The sequence below is a fragment of the Hylobates moloch genome, unplaced genomic scaffold (assembly GCF_009828535.3).
Source record: "Hylobates moloch isolate HMO894 unplaced genomic scaffold, HMol_V3 SCAFFOLD_17, whole genome shotgun sequence".
NCBI lineage: Eukaryota > Metazoa > Chordata > Mammalia > Primates > Hylobatidae > Hylobates > Hylobates moloch.
In genome coordinates, this window is record NW_026652292.1 from 83,288,066 (window position 1) to 83,313,495 (window position 25,430).

Sequence of the window (25,430 nt, forward strand, 5' to 3'; positions counted from 1 at the left end):
GGCTGTGCCACTTCGTCCAGACCCTGCACCTGGGGGTCTCTACCCACTTCAGTGTGGAGCCACAAGCTCTTGAGGGCCCTGGGCTCCTGCAGGGTCAGGGGCACCACCGCAGCCCAAGGCCGAGACCCCGGGGGCACGCTGGGACCACTGCCAAGGTCTTCGCACTCTGCACGCGCTCCTCTGGCCTCCTTGAGGTCTACGGGCGCCTTTCTAGATTGCCCTGACAGGACAGCATGAATTGCTCCTGCGTCTCTGTTTCTGGGGTTTAGTGTCTAGGCCAGGTCAGCTGGCCCTCAGCTCTGGGCATCCTGAGGTGTCCTGAGTTGCTCCTGCGTCTGTGTTTCTGGGGTCCAGTGTCCAAGCCAGGTCAGCCGGCCCTCAGCTCTGGGCATCCTGGGGTGGCATGAGTTGCTCCTGCGTCTGTGCTTCTGGCCCTCAGCTCAGCTCTGGGCATCCTGGTTGCAGTTGTGTCAGGGCTGGGCCTGGCCAGGGTCCACTCCCAGGCACCGGTGGCTGCCGGCAGCATCAGGGCCTGGGGGCTGGGAGACTGAGGCCCATGGGGCAGCGTGCTTTGTGGAAGTGTGAGGCCTGGGAGGGAGCAGCACGTGTTGGCTGGAAGATGCTTTCCTGAAAGTCTTTCCTGACCCAGCCGTGGACAGGGTGCACCATCTCCATCACCAGATCCTCAAGGCAGAGCAGACACCCGGCCTGGCCCTCACCCACGGGGAGCAGGCAGGCCCCTGGGCATCCCAGCTCAGGGCCAGTCAGGACACGCGGGGCCCCTCTGCAGACCTCGCAGGGGTCCATGTCCAAGGACCCAGGACTCTTGGCTCCTGCATTTTGTCCCCTTTTCAGCCCGTGGGTCATTTCCACTCCCTGGTAGCTGAAAGCCGGAACTTCCAGGGGCCACTGCAGTGGAGCTGACCCAGGTGGTGGGTGTGGAGCGTGGGGAGGGAAGGTCAGAGCTGCTGCCCGGAGTCCTTGTCTGAGGACAGGACCCTGTGGGAGGAGGAAGGTTTGGGCTGAGTGGAGGGTTTGCAGTTCCTTGGGGGCCACGTGGGTACAGAGACCTGGGAGCAGGGGAGTGCTGGGAAGCCCAGTGCAGACGGGGAGAGGCTGTGGTGCCCCTCTCTGGCGGCCATCGTGGTGGGTGCACCAGCGGAGGGAGCCCCGATGCTGGGTGTGGGAAGCATTTTGAGGTGTGGGGCGCTCTGAGGCGGGAGAGTTGATGTCACTGGTGGCCTCTCAGCAAGCTTCCTGGGGGCTGTCAGAGAGCGGCGGGAAGGGATCACTCCTGGGCGGCCCCGTTCTTTAGCAGCCTGGGCCTCGCGTCCCCCTCGCTCAGTGGCTCTTTACAGAAAACGCCTGCCCACTCCCCCAGAAGTCACAGAGGACAGTGGGCTCGCGGGGAGGTGTGGGCCTCTTGCTTCGTCGAGTGCGCTGGAGGGATTCTTGATGGGTTGGGAGGAGGTGCTGCTGGGCAGATGGCAGACTCGGGCCCCTAGTGATGGGGCGGGGCCCTCAGTGCTTCTCATCTGAGTGCTTCTAGGCCGGGACCCCATGGGGACACACATTAGACCCCTGCTCAAGCCAACCGACTCCCCCAGAAAACACAGTCCATGATGGAGCTGAGTTCACAGTGAAATAAAATACTGCCCCCAGGAGGTAGTGAGCCTCACGGGGTGGCCCCCAGAACCCAGGACCTGAAGTAATGGAACGTCCTGGGACAGACAGGCCATGTGTCTGCTTAGTATGGTTGGGCATGGGAGGTGGAGGCTGCAGTAAGCCCAGATCATGCCACTGCACTCCAGCCTGAGTGACAGAGTGAGACTCCGTTTCAAAAAAAAAAAAGGCCAGGTGCAGTGGCTCATGCCTATAATCCTGGCACTTTGGGAAGCCAAGGCAGGCGGATTGCCTCAGCTCAGTAGTTTGAGACCAGCCTGGGCAACATGGTGAAATCCCATCTCTACTAAAATACAAAACAAATTAGCCGGGCGTGGTGGCGCATGCCTGTAGTCCCAGCTACTCTGGGAGGCTGAGGCGGGAGAATTGCTTGAACTCACAAGGTGGAGGTTGCAGTGAGCTGAGATCGCACCACAGCCCTCCAGCACTCCAGCCTGGGTCACAGAGCGAGACTCCGTCTCTACAAAAAAAAAAAAAAAAAAAAGATGGTTGGATAGACTGGGAAGAGGAAGAAAAGGAAAAGGAACAGAATCTGCCGCCCAAGAGTCTGAAAAGCTGGGCTGGAGCACTGAGCACCTGTGGCAGCCCCGAGCGAGGCAGGCCACGGGGTGAGGGGACAAGGGCTGCGTGCGTTCGTTTGTTCATTTCCAGCTGATGCTTTAGCCTGTGGGAAGTTCCTCCCTTGCACTGTGTCGTAGATCGGGGGGCGGAAGGACGGGCTCTGAGAGCACACATGCCGTACCTCTCCCTGATGTGGGCAGGCGTGAGTTGTCAGTTTAGAGAACTGACCTCTGCATTTTCATTGTCACAGCTCCTGGAGCAGAATGGAGGCTATGGGAGCGCCGCGCTGTCCCGAGGGCCACCCCCTCCCGTGGGCCCCTCTGGCAGTGGCTACAGTGGAGGTGAGTGCCCTGTCCTGCGCCCGCCACCTGTCCCTCACTCCTGCTGCACCCCAGGCACCCGCGGCACATCAGGACAGAGTCTGGGGTCCTCTCCCGGGTCCTCCTCTCCCACCGGAGATGACTGTGAGGTCAGGGTCCCTGAGCGCACCCTCAGGTTCAGCAGTTCACTGGGGCTCACAGAGCTCAGCAAAGCTGGTGTCTCGGTGCAGTTCAGGAGGGGGACGGGATTCGGACTAAAGCCAAGGGAAGAGGCTCCAGGGCGGGGCCCAGGAGACCGGGCCCGAGCGACCAGGCGGCCTCGCTCAGGGGTTCTGTGGGAGGCAGCCTGCGCCGTGGCCAAGACCCCAGCATAGATCACATTGTCGTGTCTGGCACAGCCCAAGGCCCCTGGGAAAGACACCCCTTTTGGGGATGGAGGGGGCATCCCAGGTTCCTTCCCAGGAGCTGGAAATGAAGGGCCAGGCCTGCTGCGGGCAAGGTGATTCTTTACTATAGCAGCAACCCTGAGGCCAGGGTGCAGGAGCAGGCATTGGACAGCGGAGGGCGGTGGCAGTGACAGTTCTGCTGCTCGTGTGAGGTGGTCCCTTCTGCCACGTGAGGAGTGGGCACCTGTGATGGGCCTGGGTGTCCCTAGAGGGCCCTCAGCTGGTGAGGAGTGGAGAGGGCCCTGGAGACAGATGCTGCATGCTCTTGGAACTCTGTGCCGGGAGTGTTCCGGAAGGTTCCGGATGAGCCATCGAGGACATGGCCCTGACAGGCAGCGGCTGGTTATGCAGCTCTGCATGGCCCTGACCCCTCCCGACCTCGCCCCGCATCCCCACTGGGGTGTGGGAGGTTTCGCCTGGGTCCTTCAGCTCCGCTTCCCAGGGAGGAGCTCAGCTCCATGTCTGGGGCACCCCGGTGCATGCAGCGTGGGTCCTGCACATGCAGGTGCAGTGGCCAGCTGGGTCTCTGCTGGCTGGAGGAAGGGTGAGTCCTCGAGCCGCTGGGTTCTGCAGTGCCCCCGTCTGCTTGGTGCTGCCTGGGCCTCGGTCTCCTGTCTGCGTGAGGGACTTTGGCCAGGTGTTTTTTTTTTTTTTTAACACCCACTTGTGCCACCAAAGCCGCCTGTGAAGACCTCACTCGCAGGACCCACCAGGCCAGGGGCCACCACTCTGTCTTCATGTCTTCATGTCCAGGGTGATGGTGACCTGAAGCTGTGGCCGTGAGGCTGGACTATCCCCGCAGACAGAGTCCCAGCCCCAGCTGTGCTGAGGCGGCCACATAGCCCTTCCACACCCAGATTGACCACTTCCTGGGTCTCTGGAAAGGCTGAGGCCTGGCTTGCTGCTGGGTACGTGTGGGTCAGGGGCCTGGCCATACCACCCGCTCCCTGTTCCCGCTGCCTGGGCCCAGCCAGCAACCCGCACCTGGGGAGGTGGGACCGAGCACCTGGGGCCTGCTGAGACTGTGTCTCCCTGCAGGCCTGGCCCTGGCGGAGTACGACCAGCCGTACGGCGGCTTCCTGGACATTCTGCGGGGTGGGACAGAGCGGCTCTTCACCAACCTCAAGGACACCTCCTCCAAGGTCATACAGTCCGTCGCTAAGTGAGTGTTAGGCTCCAGAGCCCTGAACCTGCCGCGCGCTCGTTCCAGCCTGCAGTCCCTGCCCTTGCTCCCTGGCCGCGGTGGAACAGCTGGTCATCAGGCCCCACAGGGGCCCCTGAGGCAATGGGACAGCGTCACTCGCTTCTCCCAGGGAGTCGGAATGCGCCCAGCACCCCGCAGAGCTGGGCAGATCCCTTTCCTTTGACCGCCTGGGGGGCAAGGCCCTGCTGGGGAGACGCCTGGGCCCGCCCCTCCCTCGCTGTGATGACGCCCCTCACTCTGGGGCGTTCCTGGGTTGTTCCCGGGACTCTTTGTGTAGATTGGGTGAAACATCTGTGGTGGCGCCTCGCTGAGCTAGTCCCCTGAGTTAAAGCCTTAGTTACTCAGACTTAGACCAGGTGAGTCCCAGCCTGTGGTGGGAGAAAGTCTCCCTTTGGGTCGGCTGTCCAAGGGCGCGTCTGTGCGGGGGTGGCCCCTGACATTGGCCCACAGGCCCGGCAGCCTCTGCTCACAGAGCACTGGGAATGTTCCAGAGTGCGGCCTGTCTGCATTGCGGGGTCCACGCACTGGCTCTCTGTAGGAGCTGGACGCCCAGGAGCACGCTGGCTGCTCATCTGGCCCTGTGGTCGCACCAGCTCAAGGGTGTCGGCTGACAGGAAACAGCCTAGGAGCTGGGCTGGACTGGCGCCCGTGATGCAGGAACTACGGCCCCTGGTGGGCCCACGTTCCTTCCACAGCTGGCGACACCTTCGGGCTTTTTCCTGTGTTCTTTGTTTTGTGCCGTGATCGCTGTTTTGTGTCCCCAGCACCAGGTAGACGTGTGTGCACTTGTGCCTGCGTGTTCCGCAGCGTCTGCACGTGTGAGCGTGGGTGCGTGTGTCTTTGAGCATGTGTGCGAGGGAATGGGTGTGTTAACATGCATATGTGCGAACGTGTGTGCATGTGTGTGTAAATGCTGGTGTGAGTGTGTGCATAGGCGTGTGTGATTGCTGGTGTGAGCATGTTTGCTGGTGCTTGTGAGTCCTTGTGTGAGCTGAGTGCTCGTATTGAGTGCATGCAGGCACGTGTATGAGCACATGTGCATGTTTGAGCATGTATGCGTGTGTGCGTGTGTACGCATGTGTAGGAGTGCCTGTGAGTGCGTGTGAGCTGCATGCATGTGTACGCATGCACACAAGTGCCTGTGAGTGCGTGAGCCATGTGCATGTGTACGCATGCGTGCGAGTGCCTGTGAGTGCACATGAGCCGCGTGCATGTGTATGCATGTGTGTGAGTGCGCGTGAGCTGCGTGCATGTGTACACGTGAGTGCATGTGAGCTGCATGCATGTGTACACCTGTGTGTGAGTGCACGTGAATCGCGTGCATGTGTATGCATGTGTGTGAGTGCGTGAGCGCGTGAGCCGCTTGCGTGTGTAAGCATGTGTAGGAGTGTGTGAGTGCCTGAGGTCAGGAGATCGAGACCACGGTGAAACCCTGTCTCTACTAAAAATATAAAAAAATCAGCCGGGCGTGGTGGCGGGCGCCTGTAGTCCCAGCTACTCGGAGAGGCTGAGGCAGGAGAATGGCGTGAACCCGGGAGGCGGAGCTTGCAGTGAGCCGAGATCGCGCCACTGCACTCCAGCCTGGGCGGCAGAGCGAGACTCCGCCTCAAAAAAAAAAAAAAAAAAAGAAAGAAAAAAAAGGAGTGTGTGAGTGCCTGTGTGTGTGAGCTGTGTGCCTCTGTGTGTGCTGCACGTTTGGCTGTGTGGTTCCATTGCCTGTGCAATCTTTTGTGGAGAGAAACCTGTTCTTAGTGGGCCTGCATATCCCCGGAGCAGGGCGCGAGCCCACTCTGGGCACCTCCTCTGTGATGCCTTCTGCCTGAGTTGTGGCTGACAGAAGATCAGAGGCAGCTCCATCTGTCTGGTGCCAGCGCACCGCCCACTGGGCCCAGGGCTGTGGCTCCTGCAGGGTCCTGACGGGTGGCACTGCTTGTGGAGCGTCAGCAGGGCTAGCCATGGACCCAGGGGGGCGAGAGACTCCAGCGTCATCTTGGTGAGAGTGATGTTGGGATGAGAGTGGAAACGGACAGGATGCGGCAGCAAAGCCATAAGTGAAAGTCGCTCGGAACAGTCACTTTCAGCGTCAGTGAAAATGGTCTCCACGGCCGCAGTGCGTTGTGGGGACAGGCAGAGCGGAGTCAGCAGAGGGAGGGGGCGTGTGGGGCGTCCAGGGAACCAGGCACAGCTCCAGGGTCCTCCCTGGGGGACTCCAGGCCACGCTCCCTCCCCAGCAGCTACGATGATAGTGAGAGCTGCTGTCTGCTGGAAGCCTAAGGCCGCAGGGGCTGGTCCTAGAAATGGCTCTGCTGGGACCGTGGGTTCCAGGCCCTAGGAGGACACAGTTTGGCTTGAGCAGGCGCTGCTTGCCCGGCACTCAGGCACAGCCAGCTGCCGCTTGTTAGTCAGGGGATGGTGGGAACCCTCCTGACACCCCCAGGTGCCAGCTGAGGGCGGCCCTGCTGTTTTGATCTGCCTTCTCTTCACATCACGTGCTTGAGGCAGGTGAAGCTGCATAAACTCGTGTTTGTAAAGTTGACTTAGAAGCCACAGTGAGTTCTGGCTGGGCCTGGAGGCTCAAAAGGTGGCTGGGCACGGTGGCTCGTGTAATCCCAGCACTTTGGGAGGCCGAGGAGGGAGGATCACTTGAAGATTGAGACGAGCCTGGACAACACAACAACACAGCAAGACCCTGTCTCTACAAAAATAAAAAATTAGCTGGGCGAGGTGGCGTGCACCTGTGGTCCCAGCTACACTGGGGGCTGAGGCTGCAGTGAGTTGTGCCACTGCACTCTGGCCTGGAGCGAGCAGGAGCCTGTCTCAAAAAAAAAAAAAAAAAAAAAAAGGACAGTGAATTCATTTGTGTTTCTGGCTCTCCCCACGGACAAGCCCAGGAGTCAGGACCTGGGTGGCTGTGAGCCCCTGGCTGCCCTGGTGCTTGCTGTTCTGAAGCCGGGGCCTCGGGGCCTGAGCCCTGTGTCTGGGCCCTGGTTTCTGTCCTGTCAGCGTCCGGTGCAGCCCTGACACACGCACACACCCATGGTACACGTGCCTGAGGCCAACACGGCCAGGCCCACAGGGCCCCCGCAGGGCTGCTGGGGTGGGTGAGATGGGCGTGGATCCCGTGGCACTCAGTGCCCACCTTTGCTTAAGTAGTGTCAGCTTGCTGTGCTTGCCGCTGCCTGCCGTGGTACAGGAGCAGTGGGGGTTTCACCGTGTTGGCCAGGCTGGTCTCGCACTCCCGACCTCAGGTGATCTCCCTGCCTTGGCCTCCCAAAGTGTTGAGATGACAGGTGTGAGCCACCGCACCTGGCCTCTGTTTTTGTTTTTCTGCTGGTGATTAGATTATAGGTCCAGTAGCCGTGTTCCGCGTGGCCTGTTTGTCTCTTGCTGCAAAAGTGGCTGAGCGTCAGGCTCACTGTGCCTCCCTGTCTTCCCTTGTTGCTTTGGAAGACCTGCATCCTAAGTCAGCACCTGCTTGGCGGGTTTACACGGCTTTTAAGACGTTTGAATGCATGGTCACTTTCAGGCGATGGTTCGGTCGTGTGTATTTGGGTCATTCATCTCTCTGGACCTTTCTCCAGGCTTTCCTCTGATGAGGACGGCCCCTCTGCAATGTGCATAGCTGAGCTTGCTCCTGGCCCAGCCTGTCTGGTCCCCGCGGCCTCCGGCCCACTCTGCCCTGGGAGGGAGGCTCCCTTCTGCTCCTTCCCTCACAAGAACGGCGTGGCTGTTCTTGCACGGCTGCTACTTCCAGTGAATTGTGGGATAAACCTGTCAGGGTCCTTGCAGAGTTATTGAGGGTTTTGATCTCTGGGTTACCAATTCCGCGGACCCAGTGCTGGGGGCAGTTGGTCTGTAGAGAGTTGGCTGTGGCCACAGCAGGGGGCTTCTAGGCACTCAGGGCAGGGGGCCCTCTCTGCCTCCAGTGGCGTCTGCTGGCATCCCACTGCTGCAACTACCAGGCCTGGGCCGTGCCTGGAGCTTGGCATGACCTGTGACCATCATCCAAGCAACCCTTGCTCTCTGGCCCTCCCCTTCCACCGGTGTTGCCATCCCTCTCCTAGCCCACTCCTGGGCTGTGCCTCCCTGGGGAAGGGGCAGTCAGACAGCGGACGTCTCTCCTGTCTCACCCACGCCTCCACCACCTGCAGGCTGTCATTTCCATCCACTTCTGATGTAGGGGTCAGCTCCACAGCACACACACCGGGGAACCTGCCCACATGCGTGGGCACACACATGTTCCTCGTGGGATGCAGCCTGTACGGGGAGAGCCCCACGGCTTCTCCAGGCCTCGGGCTCTGGCTTAAGCCCTGTGACTCAACTGTGGCGTGTTTCTTGTCATAACCAAGTTCTCTTCTTTTGAATTCCAGTTACGCAAAGGGTGACCTGGACATATCTTACATCACATCCAGAATTGCAGGTATGTGTGCCACGTGAGGCTGTGGGACGCGCCCGGCCCCTTCCCTGTGTGCCCAGTGAGTCTCTGCTGTGTGTCAGGGCACAGGTGCCTCTGCTCCAGCCCCCTCTGCGGCCACAGACTCACAGGGGCGGCCTGGGGCCCCTTGGCAGGCAGGCGGCCTGTGCCCAGCGCCTCCAGGCGCAGCAGTGGACAGGGTCAGCGCCAGCCTGGCACCTCCCATGGCTCCCTGAGGTCATGCCAGGACGTGTCCATGGAAAACCAGGGCCTCTGTGCACCAGGCATCCCAGTCACTCATCCCGACGCCTGGAGACCGGGCAGGTGTCAGAAAAGCTGTCTCTGGAAGTCCCAGCCACCGTCTTGGTGGGCGTGTGGCTGGGTCCATGCTCCTAGGTCCACCCAGGCCGGGAGTCCGCGGAGGGTGAGGGGGCCGGCTGTATGGGCAGTGGCTGGTGGAGCTGCCGGAGGCTGCGCTTGCCCGGGGGCGTCAGGAGCAGCGAGGCCTCAGCGGCAGCCTGGCCACGAGGTGCACGTCTCCCAGGGACGGCGGCTGACACAGGCCTGCTTGTTTCAGTGATGTCGTTCCCAGCAGAAGGTGTGGAGTCAGCGCTCAAAAACAACATCGAAGATGTGCGGTTGTTCCTGGACTCCAAGCACCCAGGGCACTACGCCATCTACAACCTGTCCCCGAGGACCTACCGGCCCTCCAGGTTCCACAACCGGGTGTGTGGCCACAGGCTCTGTGTTGGTGCCACTCTGGCAGCTTCCTTCCGCTCCAGTGCAGGGGCGTAGCTGAGGGCTTTGGCCAGGGTGGGGCTGTGATGGGGACGGCCGGAGGTCTCCTGAGGGGCTGCAGAGCGTGGAGCAGGAGGGAGCGAGGTGGGGTCTCTGTTGCTCTGAGGATGCCGCTTGACGGGAACCCTGGAGGCCCCAGCTTCTCACTGCTTCCCGCCTGCCAGAGGGTGCTCGAGGCCGAGGCATTCCTTCCAGACACGACACTTGTCAGTATGCAAAGGGACTCAAAGCCCGGGAACAGCCGACTGAGCTCTGTCTGCAAGGCCATGGCAGCGCTAGTGCTCAGGTCCTGCCGCAGAGGTTCTCGCGCAGGTGGACGCCTGTTTATGACACCAGCTGGCGGAGGCCCCCGCACTGCAGGCAGGCTGTCCCTCCTATCTGACCAAGGCTGGGGCGGGGCTCCTCTGCCGTCCGTGCCACCGTGCCCTGTCCCCACAGGTTTCCGAGTGTGGCTGGGCAGCGCGGCGGGCCCCGCACCTGCACACCCTGTACAACATCTGCAGGAACATGCATGCCTGGCTGCGGCAGGACCACAAGAATGTCTGCGTCGTGCACTGCATGGTGAGCTCGAGGGCCCTGCCCTGGCGCCGTCTTTTGTCAAAGTTCATTATTTCATGCATAGTTCAATAGCATCTGAGCACCTGTCATGAGCTGGGGCCTGTTCTTCACCCTGGGACACGGAAGAAAGTCCCTGTGCTTGGTGTCTTTGGATCTGGAGGGGACAGATGCCAGATGGCCCCACCCTTCCCCTCCCCATGTGGCCCTTCATGTGACCTGCATGCCCGTGTGGAGGCCACTCTGCCGTCTGGGGAGCCCACCTCCCCTCCTGCACGGTGGCCACCTAAGAGTCACTTCCAGTTTCCCCCTCTGCAGCGCGAGGCTTAGTGGTGCTTGAGCCTCCCAGGGTGCGGCAGCTGCCGCTGTGGTTGATGGAGCTGAGGTTTCCATGAGGGGTCTCTTGCGGGGGTACGGGGCACCAGCAGAGCCTGTTGGAGCGGCCTAGCCCTGTTCTTCGTTAGGGAGCCTTCAGTCTCTGTTGGGCTCCGTTCTTGCCTCGGCAGTCACATTATGTAGGTCCCTAAACATATGCCAGCTTCAGAGAGGAACAGCCCTGCGTCCCTGCAGCCACAGGGCGGGTAGGATGCCTGAGGACCCCGCCAGCCCTCGTCCTGCATGAGTGCGAGGCGCACGCGAGACGTGTCTGTCTGTCCTAGGACGGGAGAGCCGCGTCTGCTGTGGCCGTCTGCTCCTTCCTGTGTTTCTGCCGCCTCTTCAGCACCGCAGAGGCCGCCGTGTACATGTTCAGCATGAAGCGCTGCCCACCAGGCATCTGGCCGTCCCACAAAAGGTACTGCGTGGCCCTCCGGGGACGGGACAGCTCTGTGGGCCCGTGTGGCACTGCCACCCTCGCTGTGGTGTCTCCTGAGGGGCCAGTCGGTGCCGCTGCAGGCACTGGTGGGAAAGGCAGGCCCGGCCTCGCGGAGCCATGGCTGAGCCCTGGGCTTACGGCCGCAGAGCCCAGGGAGGGTGGACCCTCAGCCACGGTGGTCCTGACTGCTGTGGGGCAGCACCTGCCCAGCTTCTGGGTGGACGCTAGGTTCTCTGACAAATGCTGTATATGTGGTGGGCTCTGGTGGATAACGCATGTGAAAATGCCGTGTGGACCACCTGACACAGGTGCTGTGTGGAGCGCCTGACGCTGCTCAGACATGAGTACAATCGCAGCGTGTTTAGGGCCCTGCCAAATGCGGGCTTCTGTGCCGCTCCGCCTCAGCGCGCAGCAGGCTCTCCTTGGCCGCGTGGAGGAGGCTGTTTCTCAAATGGGAGCGTGGCCGCAGCGTGTTTAAGGCTCTCCCTGTTTCTCAGGGCTGCAGGTGTCCACGCACGAGGAGTCCTTCCCAGCATAAAGCCTCCCCGGCCTTGGTCTCAGTGAGGACCTGGTGAGGCTGGAGCAGCCTCCCAGCCTCTGAAAGAGCAGGTCTTGACCTGGACCACAGAGGTCCCAGGAGTTAGGGCCCAGGAGCCAAGGCCGGCCCTATGGCCCCACCGTGGCGGGAGGGAAGAGGAGGGACTCAGGCTTCAGGGGACTCCCCATTCTTCATCCCCTCTGGATGGGCGCACAGCCTGTGGACGGGGCAAGGGTCGGGAGGCCATTCCTGCTGCTGTGGATCCCCAGGGAGGGCCCCGCCTGGTTTGCTCACAGCCTTGGGGGGAGGAGATCATGGCTGCCCCCTCCAGCTGTGTCTTCTGTGTGACGCCAGCAAGTGGAGTGCAAAGTCGAGAGCCCCTCCACACATCAAGCTGAAAGCCATTGGCACTGCCAGGCCAGGTGCGTGGGGCCTGCTCAGCAGGGGGCATCTGAGAACCGGGGAGTCTCTTTCCCTGTGGCATGCGGCTGGGCTTCCATGACCCCATCAAATCCCACAGCCCCTTCCTTGGAGGAGCAGAGAGGTACAGAGTGCTGCTCCCACCAGGCAGCCAGCTGGACCAGCTTCAAGTTCATGGCCTTTTCACATCGCTGGCCCAGAATCTAAGGAGAGTCAGGTGCCTGTGGGAGGAGGCGTGTGTGTGTGTGTGCTGTCTGGGGTGGACGTAACTGGACCCCAGAAGAGAAGGAGGCCAGAAAGAGTCCAACCAGTGGAGGCCAAGTGTCTCAGTGGGCGAGTGAAGCCTCCAGGGTTGCAGGACTGGAAGGGTCCTTGCCCTCTGGAAGGCACAGTCTCTGTGGGCACCCAGAGGACAGATGGGAGAGTGAGGGCCGGGCAAGGGGGCACAGCTACTATGAGGGAGGCCCAGACCTGGCCAAGACCCTTTCTTCTGCCTCCAGATGGAGGAGACGAGAGAAAGAGCTGTACCCTGTGACTCTGAGGGAAATTAAAGTAACTGACTGATGTGCTGAGGACCCTCATGCAGGTGCGCGGTCCAGTGGGCACATGTCAGAGCCGTGGAAAGAGGACCCTCATGCAGGTGCGCGGTCCAGTGGGCCACATGTCAGAGCCGTGGAAATGCCAGGAAATAAGCAAATGGAAATCCCTGAAATGAGAACGCCTTCGACATCGCCAAGGCTGAGTCAGTGGCCTTTGGAGCCAGGTCGAGAGATCCTGAAACTGAATCACAGAGAGAAAGCGGGGCGGGGTAGAACAAGCACCCAAGAGCTGCCTCCACCTCAGGCAGGGCCACACACACGTGGAGTCCAGAAAGGGAAGAGGGAAGTGGGAGCAGTGAAGAAATCATGGCTGAGGATTTCCCAGAATGAGTAACAGATACCAGTCCACAGGTTCAAGAAGCTCAGAGGTCACCAAGCAGGATGAAAGCAAGACAAACACACAAAAACCCACTCAGGTGCATCCTGGTCAGAACTCCTGCAAACCAAGCGCAGAGGAAGTGTTGGAGGTGGCCAGAAGAAGATGCGTCAGGTACAAAAAGAAAGATGTCAGCCACAAGGTTCTCGTCAGAAAGCCTAGAACAACCAGTAAGGGCTTTTCTTCGGTGCTGTAATTAAGAAGTCAACAAGAAGTAAAACGATAACATAAACCTTGCCAAGAGAAGGCAAAAAGAAGAAGAAAAACCAAGAACAGATCAAACAGATAGGAAACAGCCAGCAAGATGGTAGATTTTAATCCAGCCACATCAGTGTTCAGGCTGAACATGAGTGGTTTTGTTTAAAAGACAGGCATTGTCATATGGGACAGAAACACACGGCTCGGCCACACACTGCAGGAAGCCCTCTTTCAGCACGGAGGCAGAGGTGGGTTCAGAGCAGGATGGTGGGGGAAGAGCGTACTAGTCATTGCTACATGACCCATCACAACACTCGGGCTTAGAACCACACACGTCCGTTCTCTCATGGTCTCCCTGGACCTTGAGGCTTAGCTGAGCCCTCCCCTCTGTTCAAGGTGTTCACTGCATTGACTCTGAGAAAGCTGATTTGTCTTTCATTTCTGAATCTGCTTCCTTGGCCACTCGGGCTGTTGGCAGGATTTATTTGTTGTGGCTGAAGGACCGGCTGTCCTGGCTCACTGCTGACTGAGCTGGACCACAGTGTCCTGTGGCTGGGAAGACAGGGTCTGCACCGTCACCATAGAAGTGGCGTCACCTGCCTGCCCCGCACAAGCTCCAGGAGAGGGCCTCCTGCAGGGTGTGGGTGCCACGAGGTGGGAGGCAGACTCCGGGGGGTTTGTGCTCCACAGAGGCACCATGGGAACGCCAGCCACGGGAAAGCCAGAGCTGTGCTACCAAGGTCAGAGAAAACAGATTCCATTCCACATCCATAAGGCAAAAACTGATCAAATTGGAAGGAGCACTAGACAACTCGTTGTAGGATAGACCTCAACATTTTCCTCTCAGTAATCCATAGAACAAGTAGACAGACCACCAGCAGGGATGTAGAAGAACCGAATGTGCCAACCCACGAAGGCCGACGCAGCTATAGAGCGTTCTAGGACGTTCCACCCAACAACAGAAAAACACACATTTATTTCTTTCAAATGCACGTGGAATATGCAAGGAGAAAGTTCAGATTTGGGGCTATAAACACACCTCAATAAATTTTTAAAATTTGAAATCAGACAAACTATGCTCTCAGGCCACAGTGGAATAAAAATTGAAATCAATACCAGAAGAATATCTGGAAAACTCTCTAAATCACCTCCCAGGTTTAAGCAGTTCTCCTGCCTTAGCCCTCCCGAGTAGCTGGGATTACAGGTGCACACCACCAAGTCTGGCTGATTTTTGTATTTTTAGTAGAGGTAGGGTTTCACCATGTTGCCCAGGCTGGTCTCAAACTCCTGACCTCAGGCAGCCCACCTGCCTTGGCCTCCCAAAGTGCTGGGATTACAGGCGTGAGCCACGGCGCTTGGCCTCAAAATTAAGCAACTTCTAAATAACCCATGAGTAAAAGTGGGAGTATCACGAGAAATTTAAAAATATCTTGAACTAGGGTGTATTTTTAAGACTCTGTCTTAAAAATACATATATGTATACACACACACACACACATATATATATATAACTAAATGAAAATTATAACATCAGATTTGTTAGGAGCAACTAAAACATTGCTACAAGGGAAATTTCTAGCACGAAAGACTATTCGAAAGACAAAATCAGCTGTGTGGTCCCCTCTCAGGGCACATCACGTGGTGACGCGGCACGTCTGCCCCCAGGTACATCGAGTACATGTGTGACATGGTGGCAGAGGAGCCCATCACACCCCACAGCAAGCCCATCCTGGTGAGGGCCGTGGTCATGACGCCCGTGCCGCTGTTCAGCAAGCAGAGGAGCGGCTGCAGGCCCTTCTGCGAGGTCTACGTGGGGGACGAGCGTGTGGCCAGCACCTCCCAGGAGTACGACAAGATGCGGTGAGTGCAGCGGCGGCCCCACGCCGTGCTCCCTCAGCCTCACCCCTCCGGAAAACCATTAAAGAGGAGCCCTGGCCTTGCCGGGGACAGGCGCTTGCTGAGGTGGACGTGTTTGGAACTGTGTGTCTGTGGCAGGTCACTTGGGATCCTGGTCAGCAGCGGGAGGTTACAGGGATCCGAGTGTCCAGGAGACGTCAGAATTCTTGTGAGGCTCTTCATGGGGGTTATTCTTTATTGGGTATCACACGTTTTAGCTGAGTGGACAATTTCTCATTCTGTTTGTTGTTGTTTTTGTTTGGTTGGTTTTGGGGTTTTTTGTTTAATTTTTCTCTCGTCATTCTGTCCTTAGGGATTTTAAGATTGAGGATGGCAAAGCGGTGATTCCCCTGGGCGTCACGGTGCAAGGAGACGTGCTCATCGTCATCTATCATGCCCGGTCCACTCTGGGCGGCCGGCTGCAGGCCAAGGTGAGAGAGCCTGTGGCTTGCCCGGTGCTCCCCACTCACGCCCAGGCTCGCGGGGGGCTGGGGGCTATGGTGCGCTCACTTCTCACCGAGGGTCCAGGGTGCTCACCGTTTGGTGAGTGCTGTGGGCTCTCATGTGGCGACTGCCCCACAGTGCCCCCTGCTTGCCCCGTGCACTCGACGCGGCAGGATCTCAGCCTGAAAAGCCTGGCGTTTCCATCGAGACTGAGTTTGCGTGTCCACTTGGGGCAGCCCACACGGCAGTGCCGTGAAGCAGCTTGTGGGCCCGTGCATTCTCCTCGGGGCTACCTGCCACACACAGACCCTCTCCCGCTTCCCCCACATGTGGCACGGGGGCGCTGTCCGTGCCTCCAGCACCATGAGCTGCTCTCAGAGCTCGCCCGTTGGGAAAAATTCACCTGTGGCCCCAGGATCTGGATTCACCCTCCACGCGGGACGTCGTGTTTGCTCTCTTTGCAGATGGCATCCATGAAGATGTTCCAGATTCAGTTCCACACGGGGTTTGTGCCTCGGAATGCCACCACTGTGAAATTTGCCAAGTATGTTGGTGCCGCGTGTGCTCGGTGGGGAGGGACGTGCCCTGTGCCGCAGCACCTGCATGTGGGCCGGTTGTGGGAGCGCCAGGGGGAGTGGCGGGCTGTGTGACTACCACTTGGTGGCGCTGGGCCTGCTCCTGGGCCATCCAGGAGCTGCGCATGTGCAGGCTGCTGGGGTGGACCCGGTGGCTGCTGCTCTGCCCCCCGTTGGTGTGTGTGTCTGTTAGAATTTAGCCCTCACAGCCGGGCGTGACGTGAGCAGGTGAACGGGTGGCGGCTGCATCTTAGCAAACGTTCCTGAGCCTGCTGTGTGCAGAGTGCCCTGCCAGGCGGAGGTTGGAGATGATGTGGGGCAATCCTGTCTGGAAGCTCACACTCTGTTGTTAGCTCCCTCTGTAAACAAGCACAGCCACGGGATGGCCCTCACCCTCGCCATGCCCAGCACCTGTTAGCTCCCTGTCCTCTTGACTTCGGCGCCCACCTGTGCATACCCTGCCCTCTGCAGGCTCAGGTGCAGATGCGGTGAGCAGCAGAGCAGGCTCTCACACCCGGGCGTTCTGATTCTTACTGGAGGTCTTTTTTTTTTGAGACAGAGTCTCGCTCTAACACCCAGGCCGGAGTGCAATGGCGCGATCTCGGCTCACTGCAACTCCACCCACCAGGCTCAAGCGATTCTCTCGCCTCAGCCTCCTGAGTAGCTGGGATTACAGGTCTGCACCACCACGCATGGCTAATTTTTGTATTTTTAGTAGAGGTGGGTTTCGCTATGTTGGCCAGGCTGGTCTTGAACTCCTGACCTCAAGTGATCCGCCCGCCTCGGCCTCCCATTTAACTGGAGATCTTTCTACTCAACCACAGGCAGGCTTATCCGCCAAGACACAGTGGAACAAACGTTGTTCCAGGAGCCAGAGGGGGCACCCACGGCGGCTTCCAAGACAGAGGCTGTGGCTGCAGGGCCTGCTGTGTTCCAGGCTCTGTGCTCTTGGTTCCTACCCAGTAGACAAAGGGAAGCCTTGGGCCAGCCCCATGGGGATGCTGGGGGGTTCTGCACCTTGGGAGGGGTGCTGGCCTGGCCTGGGTGAGCTCAGGAAGAGCTGGTGCCTGCTGCTGTCACGGACGGCCTGCACCGGGAGACCGGGGCGTCTTCTTGTGTTTTTCTGTCTCTGTGATTCTTTTTTTACATCTCTTGTCTTTGTTGTGTCTTACGCTTTTCTTTTTTTAACTCACATATTCACAACTTTAATAATTTCATTTCTTTTTTCCTCCTTTGGAGGAAGAAAAACACCCAGTGCTCTTAGAGTTTTCAGCCACGGTGGAGGTGGTGCTTAAAATAGTGTTTTAAAGACCAAGGTACTGATGGTGACGAGGAAAATGTCGGTGAAGGACCTGTCGGGGATTCAGATGCTGGAGGCAGGAGGCAGGGACTTTGGTAACTGATTGATTATTCAAGAAAGTCCGGGGAATGATGGGAATTTCGCCAGAGATCTGGAACATAAAAAGGAGACAGATGTGAATTCTAGAACTGAAAAATATTACAGCCGAAATGAAGGCTTCAGTACATGGTTAACAGTGGAATAGGCACAGCAGAACAGACGGTGAATTGGTAGAAAAGATCTTCGATGGCAGCGCAGTGAAGAAACGACGGAAGGAGACACGTGCAGAAAGGGTCATGAGAGAGACTGGCACCGTGGGGGCCTGGTGTGCTTTTACTGAAGTTCTAGGAGAAGAGAGAGAGTGGAACAGAAATAATACTTGAAAAATCATTGGCCAAAAATTTTCCTAAACTGATGGAGGACATCAGAACCATGGAATCAGAAGCTCTGCAGACGCCAAAGAGGATACTTTTTTTTTTTTAACAAAAAGAAGAAAAGAGGTTCAGTACCTCAGAGCATCCTGGTTGAATTGCTGGAACCCAAAGAGAACAATCTCCAGCCCCTGGGGACGGGACAGGGGTGGGAATGCATGACCTGCAGAGTGACACCGGAAGGCAGCTGTGGCGCGCTGTCTCTAAAGTGCCGAGAGACGCCCGAAGGCAGCCGTGGTGCGCTGTCTCTAACGTGCTGTCTCTAAAGTGCCGAGAGACGCCCGAAGGCAGCCGTGGTGCGCTGTCTCTAAGGTGCTGAGAGAAAAATACGGGAATTCTATCTCCGGTGAAATTATCCTTGAAATATGAAAGCCAGTTAAAGATGTCTTCAGCCAAGCAAAGGATGAGAGAGTTGATTGTTGGCAGAACTGCTCCATTTCAGCAAATATCCAAGGCAAGCCTGCAAAGCCTGCGGCCTAGGGAAGGAAGGGCAGGGAGGCTGGAATGCATGACTGTGGTGAAATGACACCAGCATCAGCTGCTTAAAACACCAATACTAACGTCCCGTGGGTCTTAAAACCTGTTTGGTAGTAACGTGACAGCAGGAGCACCAGTGCACACCTGTGCACACACCAGCAGGAACAGCAGCACGCGTGCACACACACGCACAGCCGAGGAGGGGATTAACCAAGTGAATGTGTTTCAGGAGCTCCGTCACCAGGAAGCAGGGAATGTACCTATCCCTAGGGCAGATTAAAGATACAATCAAGAAGAAAAATGGAACAAAAAATATGTGATTAATTCACAAGAACAACGTAGAGATAAAGAAACAAACCCAGATGGGATATAGATAGAAAACAGCCAGCTGGTAGACCGACGCCCCGCGGTGCCTGTCAGTCATCCCATTGAAGGTGAATAGAAGACACACTCCAGTTAATCGGGCTGGATTAGAAACCAAGCTCACACAAAACTGAAGTCTGTACTGCTTACAGGAGCCATACTTCAAAACCCATGCACACGGAGACCCAGCAAGGCTGAAGTGGAATAATTGGAAATTGCTTGCCATGCAGACCATAGCAGGAAGAAGGCTGGTGTCACTGTTGATATCAGGTGGGACAGACCAAGGCAGCAGGTGACGGGTGACGCTGCAGGGGCGAGGGCGATGACATGGCTTCAGTACAGGCAGCACAAAGGGGCAGAAGGGGGGTGAAGTTGACAGGCCCACGCTGATGGCCGCCTCTCTCCCCGGGCAGTGGAACAGGTAGACAGGAACATCAAGATATAGTTTTTTTTACAAGGTTTAACCAACCTGACCTGAGTTTTGCAAACTTCAGCAAATACTTGGAGAAATGGCATCTGTTCAAGTGGGCGTTTATTAAAAGTGGACTCCACGTTGGGTAGTACAGCAAGTCTCAAGACATCTCAACAGTGGATTAAAGTGGGAATCAGTGACAGGAAAACACCCAGAGACCGTATGCTCATTCAGTAACCTGTGTGCCAAACAGGAAATCACTGTTGAAATGAGAAGATATTTTAAAGGCAGTGATAATCAAAATGCCACTTACCAGATGTGTGGGGTGCATCTAAAGCAGGGTTTAGAGGAAATTTGTAACCTAAACTCATACATTAAAAGGAAGAAAGGTTGGTTGGGCACAGTGGCTTACAGCTGTGATTCCAACACTTTGGGAGGCAAGAGGATTGCTTGAACCTGGGAGATCAAGGCTGCAAGGCTGCAGTGAGCTGTGAGCAAAACCCTGTCTCAAAAAAAAAAGAAAATGTTGGAAGTTGATGACCTAAACTCGTTATCTCAAGAAGTTAGAAACAGAACAGCAAATTAAACTCAAAAAAGTAGGTGGAAAAAAATAATCAAAGGTAGGAACAGAATTCAGTTAAAAACAAGCATACTGGCCAGGCATGGTGGCTCATGCCTGTAATCCCAGCACTTAGGGAGCCTGAGGCAGGTGGATCACCTGAGGTCAGGAGTTCAAGACCAGCATGGCCAACATGGTGATACTCCATCTCTACTAAAAATACAAAAATTAGATGGGCGTGGTGGTGGACGCCACCTACTTGGGAGGCTGAGGCAGGAGAATCGCTTGAACCCGGGAGGCGGAGCTTGGAGTGAGCCGAGATCGTGTCATTGCACTCCAGCCTGGGTGACAAGTGAAACTCCATCTCAGAAAAAAAGCAAGTGTACTATAGGAAAAGTCAGTAAAGCCAAAAGATGTTTCTTTGGATTATCTGAAAAGATTAATTGAATCCTTAACAACTCCTCTGGTCAAGAGAGGGAGACAGAACACGGACTCCCAGGGCGGGAAACCAAGGGAGACTGGGGTTCCGTAGACGTTCAGACAGCGTGTGAGGTGCGGGCAGGAGCGCCATTCTGAGTGGAATGGGCAAATTATCTGACAAATGCCTCTCAAAACACACCTACGAAGAAATACGGCATTGGAACGTCTGTGAAAGAAATGTATTCTGTAATTTAAGATCTTCCTGCAGGCCGGGCACCGCAGCTCACGCCTGTAATCCCAGCACTTTGGAAGGCTAAGATGGGAGGATCACTTGAGCTAGAAGTTCGAGACCAGCCTAGTTAACATGGTGAGGCCCTGTCTCTACAAAAAAAAAATTTTTAAATCAGCCGGATGTGGTGGCGCACGCCTGTGGCCCCAGCTACTCAGGAGGCTGAGGTGGGAGAATCACTCGGGCCTGGGAGGCCTAAGTGAGCTGTGGTGAGCCGTGATTGTGTGCGCACACAAAAGAACCTCGTAGGAAAGGAGAATTGCAAGCCAGATCTCAGGAATTTAGATAGAAAAATTCTAAACAAAATGTTAGCTAAAAGAACCTAGTGTTACGTAACGGGTAACATGTCTTGACATCTGGTTTATTTCAGGAACGTGAAGTGGTTTTAACATTTGAAAGTTGGTCAGTCACCGTAATTCACCACGTTAGCCGAGCAAAGGCAAAAACCAGGTGAAGTTTTCGCAGATAAAGCATGATAAGAATGAGGGCTCCTTTCTCCTCAAAGTGCTCAGCAGAGAGGAACAGAAGGAAACCTTCTTAGGCCAATGAAGAGTAGCCACAGAAACCCTAAAGCACCACAGCTGCTCATGACCCATCTGGACGTTTCCCTCCTGAGTTTGCCAACAGAGCAAGGGTTTCATTCCCACTATCCAGGATTTTATGGTCGGTCTTAGCCAGTGCAGTAAGGCAGGAAAAAGAAAGAAAGGGCGGAAGAAGTGGAAGTGTCAGCTGTTGCTTTTCACAGGTAGCATCATTGTTTTCAGCAAGAAACCCTAAGGAGCCTGCACACTCAGAACGAGCAGATAGATCTAATGAGATGGCTGAATGTGAAGTTAGACACGGGGCAGCAGGAGAGGAGCACGTGGAGCGTGCGTGGGCCCTGCATGGCGAGCCTGCGCTGTGCCTGAGAGGCGTGTTCCCTGTATGGCGAGCCTGCGCTGTGCCTGAGTGAGAGGCGTGTTCCCTGCATGGCGAGCCTGCGCTGTGCCTGGGTGAGGGGCACAGGGTTGCAGCCATGGCACAGGTGTAACAGCTGAGCCTGTCAGGAATCCCCTCTGCCCTGTTGGAGCTAGTCTGGCAGTACAGTGCCAGAGGCCGTGTCCTCTGCAGTCCAGGGCTCTCGGGAGTGGCCAGCCCTGCTCACAGACCTCATTGTGCCCTCAGCGCCAGGCTGGGTGAGCCGAGCCCACAGGCCCGGTGCCCAAGGCCATCTCAAGGGGCAGCTGGGGGAGGGAGGCTGGGCATGAGCAGCACTCCCTCTGGGGCTGCCCAAGTTCGGTCTGTCCCAGGACCCAAGCCTGTCTGTCCGACACACTCCCTCCCTCCGTGCCCCTCCCGCTGTGCCTCTCTGCGCTCGGTCGTGACCGATCTGAGCCTCCGCTGCAGTGGCCGTCGGATTCTCTGCTGGCTCCTCTGCAGACGTTGCCTCCTGCACATCTCCACGCCAGCTGTGCCACCGCTGTGCAGTCCTTGCCATTCCTGACGACAGACAGAGGCACGCAGAGAGGCTCGGGTGCAGGGGGAAGCTCGTGTTGGCCCCGGCTGGAGTGCACGTCAGTCCTGGCTTCGCCCGTGGCCACCTCCACCCAGAGCCCTGAGTGGGCATCGAGGGGGCGCTGCTCTGCATGAGGTTGGCCACCCCTCAGGGCAGGCACAGGGTGCTCTCCCCTCGTGCAGGGAGAGGATGTTTTAGGGGTGAGCAGGAAGGGGCAAACTAGAGGCCTTCACACATCACAGGCATGTGTGGAGCTCAGAGAAGTGACATTTAAAACCAGCAGTGGTTCTGACCCACACAGACCGCCAGGCCTGTCTCCCTGCCCTCCCTCGGCGTATCCCACCCTGCTCTGGCTGTTCCCGGCCCTGCCCTCCCTCGGCATATCTCATTCTGCTCCGGGTGCTCCTGGCCCTGCAGACACTGGTAGCCTGGGTTTTCCAGGAACCGGCCGCCACTCTTGTATTTCTTCTTTATTTTCTTAGGTATACAAAATTCAACATGTAGAGATTTTAGGTGGCGTAAAATAAGACAGGCATGGGGGGCCTGCTGCCCGCTGGAGAGCCCGGGCTTATCAGTGCAGTTTATGACAGTGAGATCAAAGATGATCATAGGAAATGTGTGAAATAGCCTGGAATTCCTTAGAGAGCTGTGGGGCCAGGAAATGGTCAGTGTCAGGTCACACCTGTCTCCTCGTGCGGCCAACACCCCAAGGCGGGCCCTGTTGATCCCTGCCCCTGCTCCCCACAGCTCAGCCAGTGCTGCCTCCCCAGCCCCATGGTGGACACGGCTTTGTTTTCCCCGGAATCCTGTTCCCAATTCCCTGGCAGCCAGATTCTAGAGGTCTTGGTTTTATGGGCATCTGTTGACAGTTGTGGATTTTTGTCAGGGCAGACGTCGTCATTTTTGTGGAAAACACGTTTAGTATCCCAGAGTACGTGCTCTGAGCTGCCAGGTGGCCGAAGTCTGTGTATGCTGGGCAGTGAGGGCCAACGCCTGCCTTGGAAACCTGGGGTCCCACCTCAGAGCTGCCTGCCTGGGTGCCAGAGTCGCCGGCTGTGGGACGTTGTCCCATCTGCTCTGAGCACGCGTCCTCCCCGGACTTGCAGGAAACATGGTGGCCCCGCCCGGTGCCCCTCTGCCTTGAACACAGTCGCGGGCATCCCCACTGTGACGTCCGAGGAGCGAGTGAAATGAGGCTCTTCTGGGGCCGTGACCAGGGGGTGCTGGTGCCCTGTGGGTTCCTGGGACAGCTGCTGGGTCGGCTCACAGGGCTCCAGCTTCCGCAGGCGGGGGTGGCCAGCTGCCCTGGTTGTTCTCGCCCCGCTGCCTGCAGCTGCCATCTGTTTCCATGCACGTTTCTTTAGTGAATGTTCAAGGGACTTACAGACGACTTGGACAGCCTTCCTAAGTGGCGTCTACTCGTAACTGCAGGTATGACCTGGACGCGTGTGACATTCAAGAGAAATACCCGGATTTATTTCAAGTGAACCTAGAAGTGGAGGTGGAGCCCAGGGACAGGCCGAGCCAGGAAGCCCCGCCATGGGAGAACTCGAGCATGAGGGGGCTGAACCCCAAAATCCTGTTTTCCAGCCGGGAGGAGCAGCAAGACATTCTGTCTAAGTTTGGTAAGATCCCGCAGGTGAATCGAGGGAATCCTGTTCTGGTGAGTGTCTGTGGAGAGAGACCCCTTTGGCCGAACTCTGGCAGGGCTGGGCCACCGCGCCTGCTGCTGCACCCAGGCCCTGAGCAGCTTGGGCTGCAGGAGGTTTTGGAAACTCCGTCGTGGATGTTGGACACCACCACCAGCTACACCAGAGAAGGAGGACTCGCAGGCTGCAATTTCTGAGGCCCGTGGGCAGGGACAGAGGCAGAGGCAGGAAAACCCGGGCTCCTGGAGCGAAGCGGGGTTTTGTCCCGGGTGTGTGTCTGGGTCAGATTTTTGTCACGTGTGCTGGACACACGTCCACTCTCACTGTGAGCCTCGGGCCTGCTGGCAGCACGTGGAACAGAACCCTCGCTCCTTTCGCTCTTCAAAAAGGCAGCCCAGGAAGCGCTGGCAGGTGGGCCCAGGGCCGCCCACTGCCCACGCCACGCTTGTTCTCGGCTCTCGGTTTGCAGTGTTTGCGTTTTTTTTCTGAGCATCTTCAGCGTCCCTGAAAGAGGCTGTATGTGTGACATGTGCGTGCTGTGTATGTGTCCATGGGTGGTGTGTGCCCATGTGCCATATATGTGTGTGCACGAGTGGTGTGTGCATTCCTGTGTACTGTGCATCTGTGTGTGCATTCGTGTGTACAGTGCATTTGTGTGTGCATTTGCGTGTACCACGCATCTGTGTATGTGCTGTGTGTGCATTCGTGTATACCGTGCATCTGTGTTTGTGTGCGCATTTGTGTGTACCACGTGCATCTGTGTGTTCTGTGTGTGCATTCGTGTGTACCGTGCATCTGTGTGTGTGCTGTATGTGCATTCGTGTGTACCGTGCATCTGTGTGTGCGCTGTATGTGCATTCATTTGTACCCTGCATCTGTGTATGTGCTGTGTGTGTGTGTGTACTGTGCATCTGTGTGCTGTGTGTATTCATGTGTACCCTGCATCTGTGGCGTTTGATGCCTCAGTGGTGGGTTCCTTGTGCGTGTGCTGTGCCCGAGTGCGCACGCATGGTCCAGAGCGGCATCCGAGTGGATAGCAGGAATCTGTTCACAGAGATCCCCTCCCCGTCATGTCATTGGTCTGCTTTACCAGTGGCCTGGCCTGCCACGGGGCTGGCGCCCGCCTGGCTGCACTTCCCAGCTCTGGGGTCAGTGTTGCCCCGAGGCTGCTGGCCAGTGCCGGTGCCCTGACGCCCTCTGTCTCCTGCAGGGAAGCCGGAGCTTCCCCGGCAGCCAGGCTCCACGGCTCAGTATGATGCTGGGGCAGGGTCCCCGGAAGCCGAACCCACGGACTCCGACTCACCGCCAAGCAGCAGCGCGGACGCCAGCCGCTTCCTGCACACGCTGGACTGGCAGGGTAGGCAGCGTCCCTGGACCGGGCCACTTGCAGAGGGCAGGCCCCTGGTCTGGAGGTGTCCTGGGGCAGGGCAAGCGTCTTGGGAGACGGGCCTTGGGCAGAGCTGAGCTGCACCACAGTGGGGCTGTGCACCTGGCACGTCAGCCCGTTCTTTAATGGCTCGTGAGCTAAGAATGATTTCATATCTTTTTAAAGGTGAAAAGAAAAGAACATGCCCACAAAGTCTGAAATGCTGACCCTCGCTCTTCACCCCAGTCTGTGGGCCTGGGGAGTCTGGCAGCGTGGGCCATGCTGGCGGGGCCCCTGGGTACAGGGGAAGGGCCTGGGCGGAGGGACAGTCTGTCCCCACCTGGGTATCCCACACCTCTCTCTGCCCACAGCCCCCAGTGGGCTCCCAGCCCCTCCGAGGCTTTTCAGGAAAACACCTGGGCGCCGTCACTGGACCTCGCCCCAGACACACCCCAAGGGACGCCCCTGCCACTTCCTGTCCCAGCACCCTTGGCCGTCCCAGCAGGGTCGTCCCTTCCACTGCCTGTTCCCAGAGCACCCTCGATTGGTGTTCCTCCCCCTCAGTGCTGCCATGCGGCCCCCACGTGACTCAGCCTGAGGCACTGCGGAGGCCCAGGCGGAGAGAGCCGCAGGCAGACCCTTGAGGCACAGGCTGGAGGTGGGCGTGCTGGAGACACCTCAGGAACAACCCCCCCGCCCACCGCCCGCCCAGAAGCTTCTGCAGCACTCGCCAAGGCCCTGGGCCGAGGAGGTGCCGAGGGGCCATGCTGTGGGGACCCTGGTGCTGGC

At 57.7% G+C, this 25,430-nt stretch overlaps 1 protein-coding gene across 6 annotated transcripts in view; it reads left to right on the forward strand.

Moving 5' to 3' along the window:
* The window catches only part of GAK (cyclin G associated kinase), a 78,764-nt gene that overhangs the window by 35,441 nt on the left and 17,893 nt on the right, over positions 1–25,430 (forward strand). For all 6 annotated transcript variants that reach the window (XM_032135280.2, XM_058430083.1, XM_032135276.2 and 3 more), the window contains 11 exons: positions 2,495–2,585; positions 4,049–4,172; positions 8,585–8,634; positions 9,206–9,354; positions 9,865–9,987; positions 10,641–10,774; positions 14,592–14,786; positions 15,136–15,253; positions 15,731–15,810; positions 23,058–23,251; positions 24,486–24,632. In XM_032135280.2, coding sequence (XP_031991171.1) covers positions 2,495–2,585; positions 4,049–4,172; positions 8,585–8,634; positions 9,206–9,354; positions 9,865–9,987; positions 10,641–10,774; positions 14,592–14,786; positions 15,136–15,253; positions 15,731–15,810; positions 23,058–23,251; positions 24,486–24,632 — 1,405 coding nt within the window. The remainder of the gene's footprint in view (positions 1–2,494; positions 2,586–4,048; positions 4,173–8,584; positions 8,635–9,205; positions 9,355–9,864; positions 9,988–10,640; positions 10,775–14,591; positions 14,787–15,135; positions 15,254–15,730; positions 15,811–23,057; positions 23,252–24,485; positions 24,633–25,430) is intronic.